This window comes from Mus musculus, chromosome 1 (genome assembly GCF_000001635.26).
Source record: "Mus musculus strain C57BL/6J chromosome 1, GRCm38.p6 C57BL/6J".
In the NCBI taxonomy this organism is placed as follows: Eukaryota; Metazoa; Chordata; class Mammalia; order Rodentia; family Muridae; genus Mus; species Mus musculus.
Window position 1 is genome coordinate 21,533,239 of NC_000067.6, and position 27,077 is coordinate 21,560,315.

Genomic DNA, 27,077 nt, shown 5'->3' on the forward strand with positions numbered 1-27,077 from the left:
ATTTGATTCATGTGTGTGTGATAAATCCAGGGATCTAATATTAATAACCCACATTTGAATATATTCAGTATTATATCAATTATATTGAAACACAGATCCAACTGTCACATAAACATTAAATAGAATACTGAAAGCCATGCGTGATTACTTTTGCTGCAAGTGGATATTTATCTATGCTCTAATGGGAATTCATTAAATATTTATCTATGTCAACTTACAGAGCATTTAGTTTTCTAGCTTTAAAATGCCCATTTAAACAGAAATTCCCCCAAAGCTAACAAAACCCAAATTATGCAGATATTAAATCTGCAAGGTCACCATTGATAGTTGTATCCAGGCAAGTAGGATGATGGAGAACAGAAGATTACTTTCTGAGAAAGACCTTCAACTATCTGAAGCAGACAGAGAAAGATTAAAAGGCTACTGTGTGTTGATGCATCCATGGCTGGAAAGAGTTATCAAGAGGCAGCAGGCATTTGGGAAAGAACTTTTTTTCTAGCTTGAAGAACAGAAATACATGGGCATTGCCTTTGGAACTGGAATACAACCAACTTTTAATTGGTTTTAAAATCTGGATTGGAACATCCCTACAGTCACCCATGAACTGACTTTATACTGTAAAAGTTGAGGGAATCTTGGCCAACCACCTGCTTTGTGAGTTGTTCTGTTTGGGTTTTTCATGGAAGTCCTTGTTTGGCAAGTAGTTTTGCACCAAGTGATAATCTTCCCTAACCTTGTTTGAGTAGAGAATTCAGAATGAAAAAGACCCCTTCATGTGAGGGTGGGGTGGGGTCAAATGTTCAATGACTTGATCTATGGGATTGTCAGCTGCTGCCTACTTTTCTCCATACCTTTCCAAAAAGAAAAGACGCATATCTTTGTAGATGAGAGAGGTTGGTGTTAGCAGTGCTTGCAGAGGGGGCAACTCTACCCCTGGAAAGCACTGGACTGCTCTCATCATAGGGAGCAGGGTTAAGGGGTGAGATCAAGGATCAACAATTCCTAACTCCCCAAACAAGAGGGTAAACTATCCTGTAAATTAAACCTGACTTTCTCAGCTTGGAAATAATTGGAGTAAACTTTACTCAAGAACTTCCAGCGTTTTGGATCTGAATGTTTGCCCAGCAAGTGAGAAGGGCAAAAGAGCAGGAAAGGCAAATTTAGCTGTCTAATAATAGCTTTGATATGCAGAGTTTTCAGTTTTATGATATGATTTTAAATAATCCTACTGAGAGGTGCCAGGTCTTAACTCCATAGGATTCTACAACATTTTCATCAGGAGACATCATTTCAAATGGAGTCTTAACAGAATGGAGTCCATCCTGGAAGTACAGAAGCTAGGGGCAACACGGAAATGCACTATTTGTTTTGGAACTGTGGGGTGAGGGTGGGAGAAATCCTATTTTAGCCTGTAGAGCTCATGGTCAGATTTAAAATTTCCAGAGCAGAAGCCACACTTGTGCTGTCAATGTATGCTAGAGGGTAAGTGTTTGTAGGAATAATGTATTGATGCCCATTTGAATCATTTGAATATAATCTGGAGGCATACTGCAGAGCTAATCAGCAGAGGCACACATGCATACATACAACAAACACACACACACACACACACACACACACACACACACACAGAGGAAAGGAGGAAGGGAGGGAAAGAGGGAGGGAGGGAGGGAAGGAGGAAAAGAGGGAGAGAGAGAGAGAGAAGGAGAGAGAGAAAGAGAGAGAGAGAGAGAGAGAGAGAGACAGAGAGAGAGAGAGAGAGAGAGAGAGAGAGAGAGAGAGAGAGAGAACAGTACCATAAATTCTGGACTTTGATACTCACCTATTACACAGAATGGTTTTCGAGCAAACCTCAGTCTTCCTTGCCATCCTCTATAACGACAACAGCAACCTGCAGACCAGATTCGAATGATGAACTCCAAGCCAAAGACAACGATCATCACGAACTCCTAAGATATCAGAACAGACATGTCAGCATTATAGAGTAACAACCAACTCTAAGATGCTGTGTGAATATTTCTGAACCTTTAGGGCCTGTGCTTGGCATATCTGGTTGATATGTAAAGAACATCTTTTCTCCACAAAACCAGTATGAAGATTACTGAAGCCCATTTTCTGTATCTTGTCTCCTATTGTAGGGTGTGAGCCTCCTCAAGTCTCCAACAGTGTGAAAGTGTCCATTTTAATAGCAAGCATGCGGGTTGAGTAGGAATGTTTTCTCACTAGGGATATGTAGTATAGCTGGCTTTAGCTTCTTGGTTATATGAAATAAAAAATGAACCCAGAAATACAACAGCAAGCCCTAGAGACATAGAGCTTCATGGTGCTGCAAGGAATGGCATAATCCCTAAACCTTTAAGAGTTGGTCTCAGAGGATAAGAAGTAAGTTTTAGGAGTGTTCAGCTTTTTGTCACCGTGCCAGACTCCTCTTAAAATACAGGCAGTTTCAGAAGAATAACTATGTGTGTGCGTGCATGCCACATACATCCAATGCCTGTCAGAAGTGAGACCTAACCCTTCAGCTCTGAAGCTGGTTAATTATCATGCTGCCCTTTGGCAATGGCTGCCTGGAAAACAACACCTGCTTCAGCAAAATGACTCGGAGATTATTTAGGAAGGGCTGTGAGTTAACCCCAGGGAAAGGCCAAAGATAGCAGCTCTTAAACAGTCAATCACAGAATGAAGAAGGCAGAGGGAATTTGCAAAAGAAAATAATCCTGGAGTAAGTCTTGCAAAGTCATTTGTCTCTATAGGGACAGATCCTCTGTTTATTAAAATTGGCTTGTTTTGAAAAGGGAACTACCTTTCTTGTTTGAAGACAAGGATTGTCCTTATTTATAATATTGATAATTGCATATTATTCAGCTTTATTATAAGGGATAGATTATAAAATTAACTCACATTTTTTATATAAGTTGCCTAATATCGCAGAAGAATAGATTGTAGAAATATCAACATTTCAATCCATTTTACATTAAGGTAAATTTGTTACCAAATTCATGAAAACTAGACTTTTGTACATGTGTTATGCAAACATGTCTTTAGAGCATGCTCTAGTATAAAATGCTCACTTAGCTAAACTTGTGCCCAACAAAGTTTATTAGCAGACCCCACCATTACTCATTCCCAGGGATCCTACTTCTGTCGAGAATTTTGGAAATCCAGTTGTGAGAGATTGTATTGGAACTCCAGTTGTGAGAGATTGTATTGGAACTCCAGTTGTGAGAGATTGTATTGGAACTCCAGTTGTGAGAGATTGTATTGGAACTCCAGTTGTGAGAGATTGTATTGTACAGGATACTCTCCCCACAAATCTTGATGTGTGGCCTCATCCTGCAAACACAGCTATATAATGATGCTATGTCTCAGGTAAACAGATAACACCAATAGATAAAAGAACATTGTTCTTAAGAGAAATGCTAGAGTCACTGCCCCATTTCTATGCCTCAGCGAGGCAGTATAACATATCTATAAGGTCTTTATTTAATTCCCGTTGTTCAGGAATATGGCCATATGCTTTATGATTTTGTTTTGTTTTTAAAAGAGATTAGGAAAAAATGATAGTATATTTTCCTTACAAAGCAAAAACTGGTAGAATTGAGAAGAGTACAAAGAAATATGTGATCATATTTGAGGTATCACCAGCCCCTTTTCTCTGAAGCACTAGATCAGCAAGTCTAATGAATATCTGAATAAGAACAGAAATGGGTTCTAGATAGAGATTTGCATCTCCAATAACCACAACAGAATATGAATTTTTATGTTAAAAACAGCTTGGTGTCATCCTTTACTTCATTTAAAAGTTCAAGAGAGAGCATATAAGCTATCAACAAACTTCAGCATTGTAAAGAATAAAACTGACTCTGTTGTCCAATTATAAGGGAATTTGCTTATAAATCAATAGTAGAAAGACAAGCAAACTCTAAAAATGTAGAAAAGAATTAAAATATACTTTTATGTATTTTATTAATTAAAATCTCAATGAAAATTACAAAAGATAACTGAAAGAGAACGAAAATACAGCCTATCAAAATTTACAGGTAAAACACAGTAGTGAAGAGAACAGAAGAGTAAAATTGGCACAAATAATGCAATATACATTGCAATATACATATATATGTATATATATGAAAGTAATAAAATAAAAAAAAACTAAACAGAAATTTCATGAAATAAAAAGCTGATTTCTATGTAAAAAAGTCAATAAAATTGATAAATCTTTTGTAGGCTGATAGAGACAACCTATCTCAGAAATGTAATAGACGATGTCACCATGGACATGGTGGCTGTGAAATATCAATATGGAGTCTTTATGGATGTAGGTTCTGAAGGTAATGGAATACAATCCCACAGCAAACACCCTATCCTTTGGCTCTTATAAGCTTTCCACCCCATCTTGTGCAGAGATGTTACTCAATCTTAGGTGTAGAAGTGTTTTGTATCTGTAGTATATCTGTACTGTATTTGTAATGTATATGTAAAACATGAGCCCCACAACTCTACGTTGTGATTTGTTGTGGTGTTCTGCAGGGTTTCCATCTGTTGTAAAGAGACATTTTCTTGATGAGCATAAAGGTTATACATCCCTGTAGGTATTAAAACAAACATTTAGAATCTAGTTAGGGATTATGCTGGTTTAGTAAAGGGGTGGTTGTAAGTTCTCCTCCCAGATCCCTGACTTCATTAGTGAGAGGGATGAGACAGGCTGACTCCATGACAGCCTTCAAATCGACAGTCTAGGCAACTAGGCCTAAGAACTGGGCAAGCCCAGGCAAGTCAGTTTGTAGGAAAAACCCCAGCCCCCAGCCCCCACACCCTGGTAATGGTTCTGGAATGGCTAGAGATAAAGGTCACTTACCCTGGAATTCCTCAGCAAAGGTTCCTAGCCCCCAAGCACTGGTAATGACTATTGCTAGTTCTCAAATAGTTTCCACTCATGTACCTGGGCACAAATACCACCCACTCTTTTAATCTACCAACCACTCTTCTAATCGACCCCCCATACAAATAACCAACCAGCTAACTTCATTTAAAAAAGAGCAAAGAAATGTGTATAAAAATCTAGACACCGAAGATGCATGAAGCAGCTAGTCTTGATTTCTGGCCAATGGTCTTTGAGATTACCTATCATTAAATTATTATCTCCTTCCCAGATAATAAGGAAGTCTAGCCACATGGTACCTTTTTATTGAACAAGATGACTTTTCAGAATATTTCTTGATACTTCCTGTCTATTCGTGAAGTTAATCTGTTTACAAGTTACTCTTAAAATAGTTTTAGGTGCAGATTTATTTATTTATTTTTGGTACAAATTCAGGATTCCTAACAGCACATGTTGTAGTTGTTTTCTCATTAACCAACAGCATTGTTAATTAAAACAGTGACCTATTTCTAATTTACAAGCTGTCTGCTGTGACTATTAGTTACTTCTTTCTTGTTTTTCTGCTGTCAAATAGCTGTGTGTGTGTGTGCGTGTGTGCGTGTGTGTGTGTGTGTGTGTGTGTGTGTGGTTGAACTGCCAATGTTACAAACCTCTTGACATTTACACCAGTTCTTAAAGAGCTGTGGCTAATTAAACACACAAAATGTAACTATTACTTCTATTCAGAGTATTACATCCATCAGTTCTCAGCCACTTCCCTTCAGTTTCTTATGTGTGCGTATATTTAAAGCAGTGCAAAGCTAGTGAGCCAACCTGCCTTGTCACCTGATTCCTGCAGGAAAATCATTTGTGACATAAATGTTAAAGGAATGCATTAGTTGGAAGGATTACTGGTTATGGTCACTGTAACATGGAAAATTCTACCAGAATCATACATACTGAAAGGGTGACATGAAGATGTGGAAATGGCCCTTTACTTAAGTTCAGTATGAAAATAAATAAACAAAAACATAGTAATTTCTTGGAATTCTGCCTCTCTGGAGAGTAGGAAAAATATTTTTAAAAGCATGTCTTCTAGGGCTGGAGAGGCGGCTCTGTAGTTAGGAATACATGCTACTCTTCCAAAGGACTTGGTTCAATTTCTAGTATACTTGTTAGAAGCATACATACTTAATTAAAGGGGATCTGACCCACTTTTCTGGCTTCTACAGGCACTGCACACACATGATCTGTTGGCCTCTAAGCAGGCAGAACACCCCTAGACATAAAATAATTAAAAATAATTTAGAAAAGAAAATATGCCTATGGAATACTTCGCAGAGCTCATCACATACTGTTACCAACTTAGTTTTCAAATGTCTCCTTATTTTGGAGACACAAAGTATTATTTCAACTATTAGTGTGTTTGAGGAGAATTAGAGAAGCAAGGTTTTGCTGAATAGAACAATTCCTTCTGAGTAGAAGACAAATGGATGCTTTAAAATCAGGTCCATGTGGTGGAGGTGGTGGTGAGCAGACAACGGAACTTTCCAAAAGTGCTTAGTCTGTGGGAGGTGGTGTGTGGATAAGGACACAGCAGTAGAGTGGGGTACAGATGGAGAAGGTAAAAAGAGGTGTGAAGGGACATCCATGCTTCCAGCCTTGGAAAACGAATGCTTCAGAGTATTTAAACAGGCAAATGAGCTGCCTCATTGGTCAAAAGGCATGGGAAACCACAGATAAACTCTCAAGTAGAGTCAGAAAACTACAGTGTCTGCCAGTCATCTCTCTTTGGGGTAATTAAGTTTGATATTTCTCTAAACATATTTTAGCTTTTTCAATCTTTTCACTTTTTGAAATCTGTCCCCTCTGGAAAGGAAAACATGGAACCACATCTATAAGACAAATTTTACATCAGGTTCTTTAGAGGGAAAAGTGAGAGTCAGGTTTTTCTCCTTATGTTGAACATAAAGTGTAGTTCCCAAATGCCTTGGGTTTTGAAGGAAACAGGAATTCAAGATGGCACTAGGGTAGTTCTTGAAGGCCAAACAGAAGGAGCCTCTGTTTATTTTAGTCTCACTGAAGGCCCAGGCTGTGCTACTGGACTGGAAGAAGCTTGAGAACTTCTAGTTGATGATATTGTAATGTGCTTGTTGGAAGAAATGGAAACAGTAGGCATAGGCCTTAGAGAACATGGCTTTCTATGTAGTGTTAGAGAAAGTCAGAAATAACATACTATATACTGTCTTAGTTAGGGTTCATTGCGCTGAGGAGACACCATAACCACAAAAAATCCTATAAGAGAAAAAATTTAATTGGCGCTAGCTTACAGTTTTGGAGGTTTAGTCCATTACAGTCATGGTGGGAAACATGGTAACAAGCAGGCAGACATGGCACTAGAGAAGGAGCTGAGAGGTCTACATCTTGATCTACAAGCAACATAAGAAGACTGTGTCCCACACTGGGAATAGCTTGAGCATATAAGACGTCAAAGACCACCTCCACAGTGACACACTTCTTCCAACAAGGCCATACTTATGTTAACAAGACCACACCTCCCAATAGTGTCACTCCCTATGGGCCAAGTACTCCATCACATGATTCTATAAGAGCCATACCTATTAAAACCACTGCAACGATGTTTCTAAATCCCATGTCCTAGTATTCATTATAGAACTTCGTTAAGTTACCAGGAGAAGTAATCTTCATGAATTCTCAAATCACCTGACCCTCCTTTTGTCTCTCCATAAATTAGGAGCTATTTTGATGTAAAGCCTGTATTTTCTTCCCTGATCTTTTCTCATTGTTATTTTTCCATTACAAGCACCAAGGTGCATTTAATTACTTAGAATTACATATGGCCCCAATCACTACAGCATGTACTGCTGCTGTTAAGGAACTCCAGGCAAACGCTGTATCCCATGGTAAATTTTAGAGGTAAGAAAACACACCCTTCTCTCTGTTCACACTACCTGTACACCTGTATGTACAAAAGCTTTCAGAACTTGATGTTAGGAAACAGCCAGTTAGACTTATGCAGACAAACAGAACAGACAAAAATCAATGAATGCAAATCTAGAGGAAGAAAAGGGGCTGGGGAAACAGCTCAATGTGTAAAATTATTGTGCAAGAATGAAGACTTGAGAATCAAGCTCCAGCAACCACATAAATAGTGGGGGCATCAGTGTTCATTTGCAACCCCACTGCTTAGGGGATTGTATATGCAGGCAGATCATAGAGGCTAACTGGCCAGGCATTCTAGTGGAAGTGGTGATTTCTGGGTTTAGAGTGAGATGCACTCAAAAATTAAGGTGGATTTGATGAAGACACCCATTTATCATGGAGTGTTTCAACATCTCTCCCTCTTGGCACAGTGTGCCATTGTGGGTCTTTGTTAGTTCACATATATAAGAGAAAGCATCTCTAATGATGGTTGAGAAACACACATCACTATGGGTATATCATTAGAAGTCATTTTATTGCCATGTTCCTTTAGCAGAACAATAGTATTTAATTTTTCCTTATGCTCATGACCTATCAAGTCTCAGGTTCTTGCATGTTATGAGGCATGAGTTCTATCTCATGGAGTGGTCCTTAGATCCAATCAGAAAGGGTTTGCTTTCATACTTTCACGTTTGTACAACTATTGAATCAATATATCATGTAAGCAGGTCACCATTGTAGATTATAGGGTTTGTAGCTGGGTTGGTTTTACCTTTCTCCTCTGGTAGCATACAGTACCATGAACAGTAATCAATAGTGTTGGTAGGTTCTAGTTAGGCACCAACTTGGTTTTTCTGTGTTCAATGAAGTATGTAAAAACCCCTCCCCTGAGAGCTCAGGGAGCTATGATCAAGAAAAGACAAAAAGAATGTAAGATCCAGAGAAGATGCACAACTCCAAGGAAAGAAAGCATCTTCCAAACATGACAGGACTGAAAAACATGAATGCATAGAGACTGTGGCAGCAGGCACAGGGCCCGCCAAGGTTCCAGCCAGAGAGGGTCCCAGCGCTGAGAGGGAAAAGTGGACATGTGCTCCTACCACTAATCAAGAAGTTAGCTCCAATGACATCTGTTTGCATGGAAACAATTAATTTTCTCTAATGGCACCTCACTGGGTATGTTAACGACTGGGTATATGGATTCAATAGTACCTTTGTAGACTTTTGTCTGATAATCTTTTGTTTGGACATTTTTTGTCTTCCTGATCTTTTGCTTATGTATTAGTTTGCTTATGTATTAGGGTTTCTGATTTTGTGTTTTTATGAATTTTTCTGTGTGTGCTTATTTCTTGTGTTTTTTTTTTCTGCGTTTACATGCATGTGTGTATGTGTGTGTGTGTTTGCTTGCCTGCCATTTTGTGTGTGTGTGTGTGTGTGTGTGTGAGAGAGAGAGAGAGAGAGAGAGAGAGAGAGAGAGAGAGAGAGAGAGAGAGAGAAAGGGCATCAAGTTGGTTGGGTGAGGAGGTGGAGAGTCTGGGAGGAGTTGAGGGAGGGGAAACCATGATGTAAATATAATATATACATTTTTTTCTCACGAAAACAAAAGTGAAGACAGACTAATGAAGACTTCTGAGGCTAATCTCTGGCTTCCACACATGTATGCATGCATGGATAAGTGTACCAACACATGAGATGAACACACATATATAACACAAACATTTTCTCCATCTCTCTTTCTCTCACATAATTTAAAAATATTTTAAACAGAAAACCCACCTCTACAGTGGTTCTACAAATCAAAAATACCCACAAATACAAAGTATATATTGGTTTTCATTGCAATTTTTGGTAGACATAAAAAAAGTTAACTATTCTTAAAGTACATACATCAATGCCATGGTAACAATAGTCCATTAATAACATTTCCTAAAGTGAGGGAACATTTGAAATTTTCTATCATTTTGAACATCTAGATGACAAAGAAGTTTTCAATATATGTACATTTATTTTCTTAGCTTAAATTCTATTATCTATGTAACTATTTATAGTATATCCTTTATGAAATCTGTCACTGTTCTGAGATATTTACTCATATTTCTAATTGTTTCAAGTCATCCATCAAAATCATTCAGGACCAGTCATGCTATAAATCAAGTTGACTCTTTAGCTGAGCACGAGAAATGCCTTGGTTGCAGATACTCCTGAACTAATTTAATGTTTTCTTCTGCCTGTCATTTATCTGAACTACCACACAACAGATGGAAGGGTAAATGCCATTGTATTTACTGGCTTAGGAAAATGGAGATGTTGACCACAAGCAAGAAGCTCTCTGGGAATTTTCCAAGTGTTTTAGAACATCAACTTTTTGTATCCCTAAATATACCATCCCAAATGACAAACATATCAGTACTGCAAACCCTCTAGCATCAACACCAATTTCTTTCTGTTCTTTTTCACAAGTTCACTTTCTGTCCACCATTTGTCTCTCTACAGTTCCCTCCTTGAAGAAAAAGTGCCTAGTCTTATCAGGTTTAGCCTTCATCTAGAGATGGCTTCTTCTACATAGATGTCATCATTCTTCTTTGCCCATAAGAGTATTTGGAACCATGTTACTATCAAATCCCAAATCACCAACATCTCTTTATTAACAAGCCACTGCTGCTCAAGCCACTCCTGATGGGTGACAGCCTCCATCTGTAGGATGAATTGCTATCATTTGGACAGATTTGGAAAAATCACTCAGGGGAGGAGTCAACTGATATGTTGAAGAAAGTTGAAACCCTTCCCTCCTTCTCCTTTCTTTGGTTATAGGTTTATTCCTATCTGGCAATGCGATGCTGGATTATATGCCAGGAATGCCAGGAAGACTGATATACAATGCTAACCTATAAATCATCCTGAACACAATTAATGATCCCAGCCATGGAAACAGAGGCTTCTCCACTTGTAAGCTCTATGGGCCCTTTAATAGGAAATAAATTCTGGACAAAAAATAACTGTCTGCCCAAAAGTAAGGGTCTGCCCTAGAAAAGAATGCACTAGACAGAGAAGGTGCACTTCCTCATTCCCTAGGCAGCACAGAGTGCCTGAATAGATGTAAAGTAATACAGCAGTGTCAGGCTGACCTTTTGTAAAATCTAGACAAAAGGAATCCTGGAGCAAGGTACATTGGAAATAAATTTACCATCTGGTTAAAGTGAATGGAGCAGGGACTGGGGTGAGGGGGAGGCTGAGAGTAGTGTTCTGGAAGAAAAGGAAGAAGGCATTTTTAAGGCTGCTTTTTCCTCTTGAAGCAAGGATGGACAATTAGTGTGGATGAGAACGAAACAGTTCTCTCACCTCTCTCTGGCTTGAACCCTAGCTTTCATCCTTGTTTACCTCCTCAGGCTTGTTTATGAAACCTCTGTGGAGGAAACTCTCTGGTCTTCCTATGGGCAACCTGCAGATGCAGCTGGGTCCCCCATAATGTCTTTTCATGACAGACACTTAATACTCTATGTGGCTGAGAGTAAGTGTGAGCTTCTGTATTGTTTGAACCTCTCAGTGTATCTCTCTTTACACTTTTAAATTAATTTCTGTATTCACCTTACATCCTGATCACAGCCCCCCTCTCCTCCAGTCCTCCTTTATAAGCCACTCCCCTTTTCCTCTGAGAAGAGGGAAGCCCCCTGCCCTGGGTGTCAACTGACCCTGGCACATAGTGTCACTGCAGGACTAGGCACATCCTCTCCCATTGAGGCTCCCAAGGAGAGCCAGTTAGGGGAAGGAGATCCAGAGGCATGTAACAAACTCGGACAGCTCCCACTCCAGTTTTTGGGGGACCCACAGAAAGACCAAGCTACATATCTGCTATGTATGTGTGGGAGACTTGGTCCAGCTAACGCTTCCTTTTTGGTTGGTGGTTCAGTTTCTTGGAGATCCTAAGGGTCCAGGTTAGATAACTCTGTAAGCCTTCTTGTAGAGTACCTATCCCCTTCAGGTCCCTCAATTCTTACCCTAACTCTTTCTCAAGACTCCCTGAGCTCCAACTAATGTTTGGCTGTGGGTCTCCACATCTGTTTCCATCAGGTGCTAGGTGGAGCCTCTCAGGACAGTTATCCTAGGTTCCTGTCTGCAAGCATAGTAGAGTATCATTAATAGTGTCAGGGATTAGTTTTTGACCGTTTGATGGGTCTCAAGTTGGGCCAGTCATTGGTTAGTCATTTCTTTTGTCTCTGCTCCATCTTTGTTCCTGCACATCTTGTATGCAGGACACATTTTGGGTCAAAGGTTTTGTGGATGGGTTGCTATCCTTTTGCCTTCACTGGGAGTCTTGCCTGGCTATAGGAGATGGCCACTTCAGGCTCCAATACTTCACTGCTATAAGTCTTAGCTAGAGTCACCCACATAGACTGACTCCCTAGGGCCTTCTCCCCCATCCCCAGTCTCTGACATGTCTTAGAGATGCATTCCCCTTCCTGTCTATTTCCATTTTCTTTCCCCTGTTTTCCCTATACTTGAAACCCCCCAAGCCACACCCTGTCTCACTCTCCATCTCCTCTCCTACCAGGTTCCCTCCCTTCTTCCACCTCCGATATCTATTTTATTTCCTCTTCTGAGAAAGGCTCAAGCATCCTTTCTTGGGCCCTCCTTCTTAATTTGGCTTCTTTGGGTCTGTTGATTATATCGTGGTTAGCTCATCTCTTCAAAGACAGGGAACAGTATTGTAACCAAGCTGCATCCAAAGGAGAAAAGATACCTAAGAGTTTCATATATACAAGACAGATCTCATTATAACATACAAATGGCTTTTGCTTTGGGAAGTTCCCACTTAGATTTCTTTTGTTATATCACTCTGGATTTATTTTTTGTATGGCAAACATGAGTTCAATGGAAACTTACCCTTTTCAGGCACACAGATTTGACTCATTACTTCCATTCAGACCCCACTACATCAGAACTGAACACAATCATTTGAAAAAAACTTATTTTCAAACCATGAATAAAAAGACACTTTGCCAGATAAATTTAGAACAGTTATGAGAGGAAGGCGGGGGGGGGGGGGGAGGAGGCTTAGCATATTTAAGAGGAAATGCTTTTCAAGATTCTAAATAGCATTTATTTTGATTTAAACAATTAATGGAATAATTGTAACCAAGCTGGCTTGTTATTGAAAGAAAACCCAGCAGGACATTTATTTGGCAATGGCTTGTTAGCTGAGGTTTCCCAAGTATCAATGCAGTGGGACTGGTAAGAGATAGGCTTCCTCCTCCATTCAAATCATTTCCTCCAAACACCTTAAATGTTTCCCAAGCACTGAGGTTATTATTCTAGCAATATACAGCTATATGGGAAAAAGTGAATGGTAAATATTTAATGGTCTGTTCCATAGAATCTTGTGATCTGTAGTAGCAGCTCCCAGCCTAGTGGAGCCATGACAACCTAGAGGAGCAGGGAGGAGTCTACAGGTAAGCCAAAGGGTCTTGAGATCTATTTTCATAGCCCCATGCCATCTTGAAATTGCATGGCCTCTTGTTCTTCTTTTCCAACATCTATAAAGAGGCACAGACTTGCACAGGTATACATGCTTTCTTGCCTCCTTCTCCTTAATAATAGCTGCTGTATACTTTGTAAGCTGTATGTTTCAAGAAGGTCAAAGGACAGTGCAATGACTTCACTGAGCTAATGTCAAACAGATCATTAATTTGGCTAATACGTGGATCGATCAAAATGTCAGGGAGATAATGATTTCACCACATTTTTGTATAGCTGAAATCAAGGCTTAGGGATGTGAGTGGCTTCCTCATTCTTAAAATACACACAGTTTAACCCAAGTCCCTTTCTCACACTCAAATATCATAAAATTTAATTTAAATATTCCTGCATTTCAGTTTTGTTTTCTTTAAAACAGGGATTGGGGAGGAAAGCCCTTCTTAAACAGAGATTGTCACTAGAGTTCATTTTATTTATTTATTTATTTATTTATTTATTTATTTAGATTTTTCGAGACAGGGATTCTCTGGATAGCCTCGGCTGTCCTGGAACTCACTTTGTAGACCAGGCTGGCCTCGAACTCAGAAATCTGCCTGCCTCTGCCTCCCGAGTTTAGGGATTAAAAGCGTGTGCCACCATGCGCTGCATCACTAGAGTTTGAATAGAGTTGTTACTAGAGATTGTTGACAGTTTAATTACTGTAACATTTGTATCATGCGGAAAGCAATGTCTAACATGTAGAAATCACATTATACAGACTTAATAAGATACACTTAATATGTATCCATTAAATATTTTTGAATGCTTTCTGTGTGACAGGTTCTTTTCTAGACTTTGGCTACAGACAGGACTAGAAGAATCCCTGCTCAAGATGTATCCAGTCTACAACAATATGAACTAACCAGTACACCCAGAGCTCGTGTCTCTAGCTGCATATGTAGCAGAAGATGGCCTAGTCGGCCATCATTGTGAAGAGAGGCCCCTTGGTCTTGCAAACTTTATATGCCCAGTACAGGGAAACACCAGGGCCAAGAATCGGGAGTGGGTGGGTTGGGAAGCAGGGAGGGGGGAGGGTATAGGGGAATTTTGGGATAGCATTTGAAATGTAAATGAAGAAAATATCTAATAAAATTGTTAATAAAAAAAAGAATAGGAAAAAAAGTCTAAAAAAAAAAAAGATGTGTCCATTCTAGAGAAAACTATTCTGAACAATAAAAGAACTTCTCAGGGAATCACTAGCCTGGACTTTAAGCTGTATTATAGAGCAATCGTGATAAAATCTGTATGGTATTAATACAGAGACAGGCAGGAAGATCAATGGAATAGAATTGAAGACCCAGAAATGAACCCCCACACATATGGTCACTTGATATTTGACAAAGGAGCTAAAACCATTCAGTAAAAATGACAGCATTTTTAACAAATGGTGCTGATTCAACTGGTGGTCAGCATGTAGAAAAATGCAAATTGACCCATTCTCATCTGCTTGTACAAAGCTCAAGTCCAAATGGATCAAGGACCTCCACACAAAACCAGATACACTGAAACTTAGAGAGGAGAAAGTGGGGAAGAGCCTTGAACACATGGGTACAGTGGAAAAATTCCTCAACAGAACAGCAATGGCTTATGCTCTAAGATCAACAATAGACAAATGGGACCTCATAAGATTACTAAGCTTCTGTAAAGCAAAGGACACTATCAATAAGACAAAACTGCAACCAATGGATTGGGAAAAGATATTTACCGGTCTTACATCTGATAGAGGGCTAATATCCAATATATGCATAGAACTCAAGAAGTTAGATTTCAGAAAATCAAATAGCCCTATTAAAATATGGGGTACAGAGCTAAACAAAGAATTTTCAACTGAGGAATATTGAATGGTCAAGAAGCAACTAAAGAAATGTTCAACATCCTTACTCATCAGGGAAATGCAAATCAAAACAACCCTGAGATTCTACTTCACACCAGTCAGAATGGCTAAAATCAAAAACTCAGGTGACAGCAGATGCTGGCAAGGATGTGGAGAAAGAGGAACACTCCTCCATTGCTGGTGGGATTCCAAGCTAGTACAACCACTCTGGAAATCAGTCTGGTGGTTCCTCAGAAAATTGGACCCAGCTATACCACTCCTGGACATACAGCCAGAAGATTCTACAATATATAATAAGGACACATGCTCTACTATGTTCATATCAGCCTTATTTATAATAGCCAGAAGCTGTAAAGAACCCAGATGTACTTCAACAGAGCAATGAATACAGAAAATGTGGTACATTTACACAATGGAGTACTACTCAGCTATTAAAAATGATGAATTCATGAAATTCTTAGGCAAATGGATAGAACTAGAAAATATCATCCTGAGTGAGGTAACCCAATTGCAAAAGAACACACATGGTTTGTACTCACTGATAAGTGGATATTAGCCCCAAAGCTCCCAATTATCAAGATACAAGTCACAAACCACAAGAAGAAGGAAGACCAAAGTGTGGGTGCTTCGGTCCCTCTTAGAAGGAGAACAATATACTCACAGGAGCAAATATGGAGATAAAGTGTAGAGCAGAGGCTGAAGGAAAGGCCATCCAGAGACTGTCCCACCTGGGGATTCATCCCATATACAGTTACCAAATATAGACACTTGTGGATGCCAAGAAGTGTATGCTGACAGGAGCCTTATATGGCTGTCTCCTTAGAGGCCCTGCCAGAGCCTTACAAATACAGAGGTGGATGCTTGCAGCCAACTATTGGACTGATCACAGGCTCCCCAACAGAGGTGTTAGAGAAAGGACCAAAGGAGATGAAGGGGTTTGCAACCCCACAGGACAACAATATCAACCAACCAGTCCCCCAAGAGCTCCCAGGGATTAAGCCATCCACAAAGGAGTACACATGGCTCCAGCTGCATAGGTTGTAGAGGATGGCCTTGTCATGTATCAGTGGGAGGAGAGGTCCTTGTTCCTATGAAGGCTTGATAGATGTTTCAGTGTAGGGGAACTGAGGCGGGGAGTTGGAAGTGGGTGCGTAGGTGAGGGAGCACCCTCATAGAAGCAGGGGGAGGGAGGATGGAATAGGGGTTTCGGGGGTGGGGAGCTGGAAAGGGTATAACGTTTGAAATGTAAATAAAGAAAATATCCAATTAAAAAAATAAAAGATGTGTCCAGTCAGGAAAGCAGGTGATGGATATTAGGAGACAAGAGCTAAAGAGAAACATGAAATAGGGGAGAATATTATGAGGAGATGATGGGTTTTCAGCTTCAACTAGAAATTCAGAGTGGGTGTTTCCAAGCAGATACAAAGGTGCTAGGGCACCTCGATGAGTGAAGAGGATGCTAGACAGGGCTCAGCTCTGAGAGAGGAAGAAACAGGGGACTAGTCTGGAAGAAAGAGTTTAAGTGGAGGGGTCAGGTAGTTGGGAATGAGAAACAGCCACTGTAGGTTCTTTTAGGTATCTGAACAGACTCTGACTTTTACTGAGGGGTATGACTAGCGGGTTTCCTGGTCGTGGCTGTCAGCAGTTTTGATGAAGATAGGAAGTCCCTCCAAGAAAAACCAGGTACCCACAGATGATCCAGTGAGCATCTAGTGGAATTCGGGACAGGTTTCATCTGCATATTTCTTTGGAGCAGGAGAATAAAAATGAGAATCTAAGCTGAGAATAGGCATTCCCTATACATTCTAAAACAAGAATTTTGAAAATATAATATCATATCCTCATTAAATGCTTTCCCATAATTATCAGAACCTTCAGAATAGAAGCCTGCTCTCTGCCAAGTGCCAACCCACAGATTGTCAGTCTCATTTTTTAAATATAATCATAAACAAATGATTTCCCAAGAGTGGCTTTGATGGGATGAGAAGCAATGTTAGACTTGACAGTGTTCTAATTAGCTTAACTCTTGTTATGACAGAACACTAGCTAAAAAAGCAACTTAGGTCAGAAAGAGTTTATTTGGTTTACAGGCTCCAGTCCACCATTGAGGAAAGCCAAGGCAAGAGCTTTATGCAGCAGCCTGGAGGCAGGGACTGAGACAAAGGCCATGAGGAACATTTCTTACTGGCTTACTGTTTTACACAATCTGGGATCCCTTAATCAGAAGTGGCATCACCTACAGTGGGCTCTACTCTCCCACTTCAATAATTAGTCAAGAAAATACCCCCCATGGACACGCCCATGGGCCAGTCTGATGGAGGCAATTCTTCAAATGAAGCTCTGTTGTCCCAGATGACTCTGGTTTGTGTCACGTTGACAAATAGTGTTCATTGGAACTGAAGAAACGAGAACTGGATTTGAAGAACAGCCTCTCACTTTGATCTTTATGTATGTCTAAGATGAACTTAAATGGAAATTGAGAAAATTTGAAAAATTAAAAGAAATTAACAAACACTTGATTTGAAGCTTTACAATCTGTGTGTATCCTACACTGGCACCTTGATTCTTGAAGGAAGTCTACAGCATCCATCATGCCACAGCAGTTTCAGTAATGCTGCAAAGCTGGCTCAGAAGGTTTGAGAAACAACCCCTGGAGAGTGAGGCTTCAGTTGCTTTTTCATCTTGATTAGCGACTGAACCAGATTTTAGGAGGAGAAAGATGAGTTGTCTGACTTTTGGGGCCACATATAAAGAAGCAGCAATAAAATGAGACTATCAATAAGGAGATCAAGTAAAAATAACTGTATCTCAATGAAACATTTAAGCATTTTCAAGGTATATAAAAAAGTGGCATATAATTAATATAATTACTGAAATTGTTATTTGTTGAGGAGGGTTTCAAGAAAACTCTGCTGTGGCAAAGAGCCCCATGGGCAGAGATGCCGCATAGATCACCACCCACCAGCTGGGACCTCATTCACATAAGCTCTTTGCTTTGTTGGAAAGTAAATCCAAGTGAATAAAGTCCTATCTCATTTGAAATGCTGAGTGATGCTGAGTGGCTTATCACTACAGTGGTTAATTTTTTGTTGTTGTTGTTGATACTTTCTAGAAAGTATCATCCTGAGTAAGGTAACTCAGTCACAAAAGAACACACATGGTATGTACTCACTGATAAGTGGCTATTAGCCCAAAAGCTCAGAATACCCAAGATACAATTCACAGACCGCATGAAGCTCAAGAAGAAGGAAGACCAAAGTGTAGATGTGTCAGTCCTTCTTAGAAGGGGGAACAAAATACTCACAGGAGCAAATATGCAGACAAAGTATGGAGCAGAGACTGAAGGAAAGGCCATCCAGAGACTGCCCCACCTGGGGATCCATCCCATATACAGAAGCCAAGCCCAGACAATATTTCGGATGCCAAGAAGTGCTTGCTGACAGGAGCCTGATATAGCTGTCTCCTGAGAGGCTCTCCTAGAGCCTGACAAGTACAGAGGCAGATGCTCACAGCCAGCCATTAGACTGAGCATGGGGTCCCCAGTGGAGGAGCTGGAGAAAGGATTGAAGGAGCTGAAGGGGTGTGCAACTCCATAGGAATAGCAATAATATTAACAGACCAGACCCCACAGAGCTCCCAGGAACTAAACCACCAATCTAAGAATACACATTGAGGGACCCATGGCTCCAGCTGTATATGGTCTTGTTGGGCATCAGTGTGAGGAGAGTCCCTTGGTCCTGTGAAGGCTATATGTCCCAGCGTAGGGGAATGCCAGGCGGGGGTTGGGGGGAGTGGTAGATGGGTTGGGGACAACCCTCATAGAAGCAGGGGGAGGGGAGTATGGGAGATGGGATGGGGATTTCTGGAGGGGAAATCAGGAAAGAGAATAATATTTGAAATGTAAATAAATAAAATATCCAATAAAAAATTTTTGATTATATAAGGTTTTGAAAGTTGGGTAGTTGATAAGAGCTAAAAATGAATTCTGGTTCTGACTACAGTTAAATTACATGAAAAAGTTATTCACCCCTGTTTAACTTGTTACTGAGTCAATAGGGGTCAACTCCCTCATCGCAGAGATTTGTTTCTTCTTGGAGACTTTCTAGCACCATGCTCTTTTGCCTTTTTGCCCTAGTCTGAAATCCCAAACCTTTATTTTTATATCTAGCAATCAATCACCTCATGGCATCGCAAGGGGGTTCATAAGCATTGGATGAAGCAAGACCTTTCTTCCATTCACTTCTCTGATAACTGTTATCTGATCATTCTGTCTTCAGGAGGCAGTTTCTTGGTGCAATGACTGCATTACTGCAGTGGTATCAGTTGCCCAGGTACACAGACCTATTTTAGCTAGTTCACAACAGCTTAGTTGAGTGGTTCTGAAGAGGGCAGGATGTTACCTACTGTAGCTTAGAGTCTTGTCAGAAGGAAAAATGACTCTTCTGAAGGTCAATGCTAGATTGCTGCAAAGCCTCCGATCCCACATGAGTTGCATATTTATGTAGATAAAAGTGACTCAGCCTTTTGGGTTCCTTTTTTCTGAATCATTCCATCTCTTGTTTCTGCAAGAAAATGGGTAGGCAGAGGTGCACATAACTTCCTGTAAAGTTTCATGGCTTTGGATCTTGACTTAGAGAAAACAACAAGTTTCACCAAGCTATACAAATTTGGTTTTAAAAATACTACTTTCAGTGAGTCTTCAGAAAAGGAACCAACCGTAACTCCTTCAAAGGAAAAAGGGCCCATTCCCAACATTGTTTCTGCCATGCAGGAGCGAGATTTTTGGATGAGGGCTGTGTAGAAGCTGATATTCTAGAACATCCAGTGTCAGGAATAGTAAAGACAATGTAGGTGTTAAATCATATTCTAGGTTTAAATTCTAATGTGTTAAGGCTATGTGTAATAGGAGAGATGTTGGAAAATGAGTTTCTGAACTTGCCTGAGGCCTCATGCTCTCAGTCTTATTAGGTTGTAAGGTCTGAGATGCTCACTTCTGGCCTCTCATCTCAAAGGACCTCACATACTGGCTTGGCCTCAGAGCAGTCTGCTGATTTTGTCCTTTCCCCTCTATTTTCTTTGCCTTACTTAAGATGCTTTGCACACAACCCTGGGCATTGAAGCAACCTTCTTACAAGTCTGCCTTCCCGTGGTCCTTTGCCATTTCATCTTTCCTCCAGGATAGAGTCAGAGTTATCACACTCAAAGTAAAATTTGATCAGCTTATGATACTACTTAAAGAGTCCTGTGACAGCTCTATGCCCCAGTATAGGGGAATGCCAGGACCAGGAATGGGAGTGGGTAGGTTGGGGAGCAGGGGAGTGGGGGAGGGGATAGGGGATTTTCAGAGGGGAAACTAGGAAAGGGGATAACATTTTAAATGTAAATAAAGAAAATATCTATAAAAAATTAAAGACATTTTCAGTTAAAAAAAAAAAAGAGCTCCTGTTGATGTCTGTCATTGCCAGTACAAACTCCAAAATCTTCTCCAAGGGGAAGACATTCTAAGTCTCCTAGGTGATGCCTAAAACTTCAGATAGCACCAAGTCTTCTGTAAACTAGGCTTTTGTATCCACAGCCCTAAGTTAAAGATAAATTTATAAATTAGACACAATAAAATTAAAAATTAATAAGAAATTATAACAATATTCTGTGATAATAGTTACAGAAATATGATTCTGTCTTCTACCCTCTTTAATTTTTTAAAAAAACATTATGTTATGTAAATGGATGTTGTGCCTACATGTCTGTGTGTGTACCATGTACATTCATGGTACCTGCAGAGGCCAGAATATTGCAGTGGATCACATGGAACAGGAGTTACAGACAGTTGTGAGCTGCCATGTGGGTACTGAGATCAAACCCAGGTTTGGAAGAGTAGCCAGTGCTCTTAACTGCTGGGCTATCCTCCAGCCCCAGCTTCCTTTAAAAAAAAAGTGTCTTATTCTGTAATTACTTTTCTCTCTACTTTCAGTGTGCTTTTCTATTTTCAGAAAGGATGAATTATAATGAATGGTATAATGAGCTCAACATATAATCCTTCTTTTCTTATTAAATTGGGAATGTTCACCCTTTCCGTTATGGGAAGTACTTCACAGTTTCTTCTTGACATATACTCATTTCCTGCAACATTATTCTTTTGTTTTAGGGACACAGTTATACAAAATAGGGGTTAACTGACTAAAAGTCTTATAATACCATGGCAATGGATCTTCACTAAAGAGGGATACAAAATTACCAATGAGAGGGTAGCACACCCAGAGCAGATACCTGTTGACAAGTGGGTGACTCATGGCCCAGATGGGTCAGTGGCACAGGGGGAGGTTTTATCATAAATGCAGAATGGTATGCACTCTAAAACACGGGAAGCATATCCCACAGTTTCAGAATGCAATTGGGCACAAATAATAAAAGCCACAGAAAAAGAGGAACTACTCTACTTAAACAAATAAGTTCAAAGCCCCGTTACAAATTCCTCTGAGGTTCTTTTGTTCAACCACCACTTCCCTAGAACTTCGTCAGCCTAACGACAACTTTTGTCTTGTCGGTCTAGTTTAAATGTCACTATCACCTGTGGACGTTTTTTTCCAATCCCCTAGTAGAGACTGAATCATTTCCTCTGTTTTAATCAGGTTCCCTTTTTATCCTATCATCTTTGTGAATCATGGAACTTCTAATTCCACTTACTTTTAGCTCTCTCATTTAATGAAATCAGTCCTGAATAAAATCAAGGGTGAAATAGAACACTGCATCTAGAATGGAGTAGAAACTCAAGAAAAGTCAAATGCATGCCTAAAAATGTGTGTGTTAAACCCAATGAAATTGCCATGAGATCAGAGAGAGGAGCATTAAGAACTCATCTTAGTTTCTTTAGGTTCTGTTGATCTCAAATGGTATTATAGGATGCTATGTGGGACTCTCTCCTTGCCCCTCCCCCCAGATATCATTACTGAATGACTCTCATTGCTAAATGACTTTAAATTATATTAATATTTAATCTGAAACTATCCATTTTTACTGGTGGCTTCAGACACATATCATACTATTATTCTTCAGGGTTAATGAAGCTTTGATATTTGATAATACTACTAGTGAAAATAATGTAAATACATGAGTACCTAAGATTCAGAAGTGACGTAGAACTCAAAAGAAAGTGAAAACTGAAAACGAGTTAAAAGGAGCAAAAATTAACAAAGATTCATTTTATTTTATATTTTGAAAGCTATACTCTATAATACTCAGTTATACTTATAATACTCAATTATTTTGTCTTGTTGTCCTTCTAAAATTAGTGAAAATTTGTTTCGGAATTTAATAGTGTTTAAATTACAAGATTAATTGGAACCAGCATATTTTAATGTGTTCAGGAAGAACTGAGCTTGTATAGTGATTTATTTAAAAGCTTGACACTAGGACAGGAAAGCAAACCCTGGATCTAGTCACCCATTTCATGTAGTTGAAAGGTTTATCTCAAATTTCTTTTGTTCCAGCCATAGAGTACTTACTTTGTTCTGAACATAGACTAAAGCTATAAATAAAACAAAGATACACTCTTGGGAAGCTTACACCCCAGATGTCAGAAATCAATATTGAGAAGCAATGACAAAATAGCAAGAAAAAAAGCAAACAGTGACAAATGCCATATAGACAAAGTAGAGGTACATACTGATTTGTTTTCAGATTGAATGGTCAGAACATTTCGTTTTCACACATTTACCGTGTACCCTCTACAAACAAGTCGATGTGGTATACACTAGGGTATATATAGACTGTTACATAGAATCCCTATTCTTACCTAGCTTGCAGGCTGAGTAGGAGCAAAGCATGCATGGGAGCAAACCACCCGCAGTTGTAGGTCATCTATGGCTATGGACCACTCTGAACTATGCTGAGAAGCATAGCAACTCTTACAGAGTTGGAGAAATGTTTTGAGAGGAAAAGCTAGGAGTTAAGAATTTAGAAATTAACAGGAATTTCCCAGGTGACAAAATATTTTGGTGAAACAGGGCTTTATGTTGGGATATGGTCATTTAAAGGCACGTAGGCAGGTAACATGCAAGGAAATGAATGACTTACTATTGCTGGATTAACATGAGAATGAGAATATGTGTGTTTATGCTCATGTGTGTAAACTAGCCAGTGCTACTTGGGCTTCCAGGGCAAAGTGGTACAGAATTAGCTCAGAGGTGTAGGAAAGGTATGGCCATTGGAAGACTGGATTTGGCAAGTGGAAGATTGAAGTCTTATAATTCTGGAAGTTATTTGGAATTTTACTTCAGGTTAAAAACAGGAGAAGATAAACTATCCTCTAAATATATCTTAAAATACTCAGGGTTGAATTGTAAAAGAAGATTTAAGACCATTATATCAGTTTTATAGATTTGAGAATTTGTTGAGTTTTTTGTGTGTATGGGTATTGTCTGAATGGTATGTCTGTGCACCATGTGTGTGTGTGGTACCTGAAAAAGCCAGCAAAGGGCATCAGGTTCTTCTCTTACTGATGGTTGTGAGCTGCCATGTGGGTACTGGGAAATAAACTCGAGTCCACTAGAAGAGGAGTGACTGTTCTTAACTTTTGAACCATGTCTCTAGCCCCTTAATAAATTTCAAGTAAAAGGCATAATCTATTTGGATTATAATAAAGCTTTATATTTCCTTACTAACTTTGATAATGTATATATATTTTTAAAGATTGGGAATGATACCTCCTGTTTCTCATCGTGACCTCCAGAGTCTGGGATAAACAAATCTTTTGCCTTGGCCTTTTACGTTGTTTGGATTACAGGTGTAGGCCATGATGCCCACATGTTTTTTGTTTGTTTGTTTGTTTGTTTTAAATTATCAGCCAGGCAGTGGTGGCACACACTTTCAATCCCACCATTCAGAAGGCAGAGACCAGTAGACCTGTGAGTTCAAGTCCAGTTTGGTCTACATAGTGAGTTCCAGGATTGGCAGGGCTATGCAGAGAAGCCCTGTCTGGAAGAAACAAAACAAAATAAAACTTTAAAACAAACAAAACTGCAAAAAATTATGGGATTCATTATGCCATTTTCATATGAATATATTATGCACTGTGGTCACAACCACACCCAGTATTTATTTTAGTTTCCCTCAATAGTCATCTTTCTACTCTTCATGTCTTTAATAATAAGGAATGATAGAGTTATTGCTACAGTTCATCACATGCTATCTTCTGGTAAGACAGCAGTTAAACTGTCAGGGCAGATCTTTTAGGCATGAAGAATGAGAGACAAAGTATGATCAAAACAAACACTATAAGAACACAATCATGGTATCACTTACACTAGAATAAGAGTATTACTTGTAGATACCCAGGATAGCATCTTGAGTCTTGACATGAAAGGAAAAAAATGCAGAATTGTAAAGTTGGTTTAATTTATTGCTATTTTGCAGATATCTTCTAGTCATATGAAAAGATAATGTTTGATAATGTACACAGTGTTTGTAACAGTGCAGAAAGATAAACTCTCATGCAGCATATATGTATGAAAACTAAATATATGTATCTAGATTCTGCTTATAAGAGAAAGCATGTGGTATATTATGTCTTAGTTTCTTCTTTTGCTTGACATGATGATTTACAGTTTATTCATTTTCCTCAAATGACATGATTATCTTTTATGACTGAATAAAATTATAACAAATGGGCATATAGAATTTTATTTACTGTGTAGTATATTTTTAATCTAATTGTACAGATTTCCCCTTCATTAAAATTTAGACTAATTCAAAATACTAATTTTATTTTTAATACATTTTTAATGAGAACAAAATTATATCACTTTTTCTTTTCTCCCTCTAATCCCTCCCATGAATCCCTACTCTCAAATTGATGCCTCTTTTCTTTGACTATTACTGTTACACACACACACACACGTGTATATATATATATATATATATATATATATATATGAATTTTGATAAGTTGGTTCATGTGAAAACTTAAGCACAGCTTGATGAAAGGAAACTTACACAAATTTAATAAAGATTAATAATAATTTAAACCATGATGTCATCTCCTTTATATTTGACATAAGGATGGCATCACAATTTTTCATTGCTTTTTTTTCACTATGAATAATCAAAATGAAGCAGGACCAATGTGTGTATGCAAATTAAGAAGAGTAACACACAGCTATATGCATAGTTGAAAAGCCTGGTAGGTAAAATTTTGCAGTCAAAAGAACAGGATGGTGATAAAAACAAAACCACAGTAAAGCATTCCAAATGGACCGAACTCTGAAGCCAGAACTCCAGCAAAAGGCACATGAACTTTTAAAAGCTATATTCGGATTTGTACTCTATCGCCATCACATATCACATAAAATATGTAATTATATATTTTATCCATGGCAAGAAAAGCACCAGGATATTTTTAAAGAAGATACATCTAAACTCTTACTATCAAATGTGGCAGAAATCCTGGCCATCACTTAAGTCAAGATGAAGAGAGTTTAATGGAATTGCCCATCTGGAAGGAGGCAGCTACCAAGTGATGGAGCTACAGAGTATTCCATCTTAAGTCACAAGTAGAAAAATGGGTATTTGTTTGACACAAAGGTTGAATAATGCCAGTTTGTCTTTTAGTGTTCATGACTTCTGTACAGTGGCTATAGAGGATCACATTATGAGGAACTTCCAGGATTGAGCAAGTATCCAAAATCAAGTAGTAGATAAAAATAGTATTGCATTTGGGTAGGGCAGGTACTTTATGGTCAATTTATAATTTGAGAACAAAATCACCCCTAATTTCTGTGCTACATTGACACCATTTTCTTACTCACAACTGTTGTAAGAGGGTATGGTGGTTTGAAAGAAAATTGCCCTTATGGGCTCATAGAGTAGCAATATTTGAAAGGATTAGGATTTGTGACTTTATTGGAGTAAGTGTGGCTTTCGTGGTGGAGTGTATCACTGCAGGTGGGCTCTGACATATCAGGAGCTCAACCCAGGCCCAGTGGCTCACTCGCTTTTCCTGCTGCCTGCTGATCAGGACACAGAACTCTCTGTTACCTCTGCAGTACCATGTCTGCCTGTTTGCTGCCATGCTTCCTGCCAGGATGGTAATGGACTAAACCTATGAATTGTTAAGCCAACACCAACGAGATGTTTTCCTTTATAAGAGCTGCTATATGCATGGTGTCTCTTCACAGCAACGGAACCTTGACAAAGACAGTTGATAGGTATACTATTTGCTAATATTGCAGACTCTCCACATGGTTTAACTAGGAAAATGCCTTTAAGAACTACCAAAGGTGGGGCAGGGGAGATAGATGCCTCATGTGATAAAGTGCCTTGCTGTACAGCATGAGGACCTGAGTTCAAACCCCCAAATCCATGTTAAACAAGTGAAAAGCTAGGCATGGTAGTTCACACGTGTAGTCTCAGTACGGAAACAGGAAGTTAGCTGGTTCTCCAGTGTTCGCTTGCTAGCTACACTAGCAAATTTGATGAGCTACAGGTTAGCTGAGAGACGCTGCCTCAAAAAAACAAAACCCAACATGGTCCTGACAACAGACATTTATCTCAGTGGAACAGAATAGAAGACCCAGATCTAAGTCTGTGCAGCTATGGTCATCTGAGTTTTGACAAAGATGCCAATAATTACTTATTGGAGAAAAAAAGACCATTTAAAACAAATTTGGGTAGAAGAAAAAAATTGAGATCTTTGTATCTCACTCTACACCAAAAACAATAGCAAGTGGATCAAATACCTCACCATAAGACTTGGAAGTTTGAACCTGATACAGGAAAAAGTTGGAAAAACACTTTATGATATGGACATACAAAACAAATTATTGAATATGACTCCAGCCTTTCAGGAAATATTTTCCAAACTGATAGATAAGTTGTACTTCATGAAGTTAAAAGCATCTGTACAACAAGGTAAGCAGTTAATTAACTGACAAC

At 39.1% G+C, this 27,077-nt stretch overlaps 1 protein-coding gene across 4 annotated transcripts in view; it reads right to left on the reverse strand.

Moving 5' to 3' along the window:
• The window catches only part of Kcnq5 (potassium voltage-gated channel, subfamily Q, member 5), a 564,252-nt gene that overhangs the window by 134,840 nt on the left and 402,335 nt on the right, over positions 1-27,077 (reverse strand). For all 4 annotated transcript variants that reach the window (NM_001310477.1, XM_011238368.1, NM_023872.3 and 1 more), the window contains exon 3: positions 1,823-1,949. In NM_001310477.1, the coding sequence (NP_001297406.1) occupies positions 1,823-1,949 (127 nt within the window). The remainder of the gene's footprint in view (positions 1-1,822; positions 1,950-27,077) is intronic.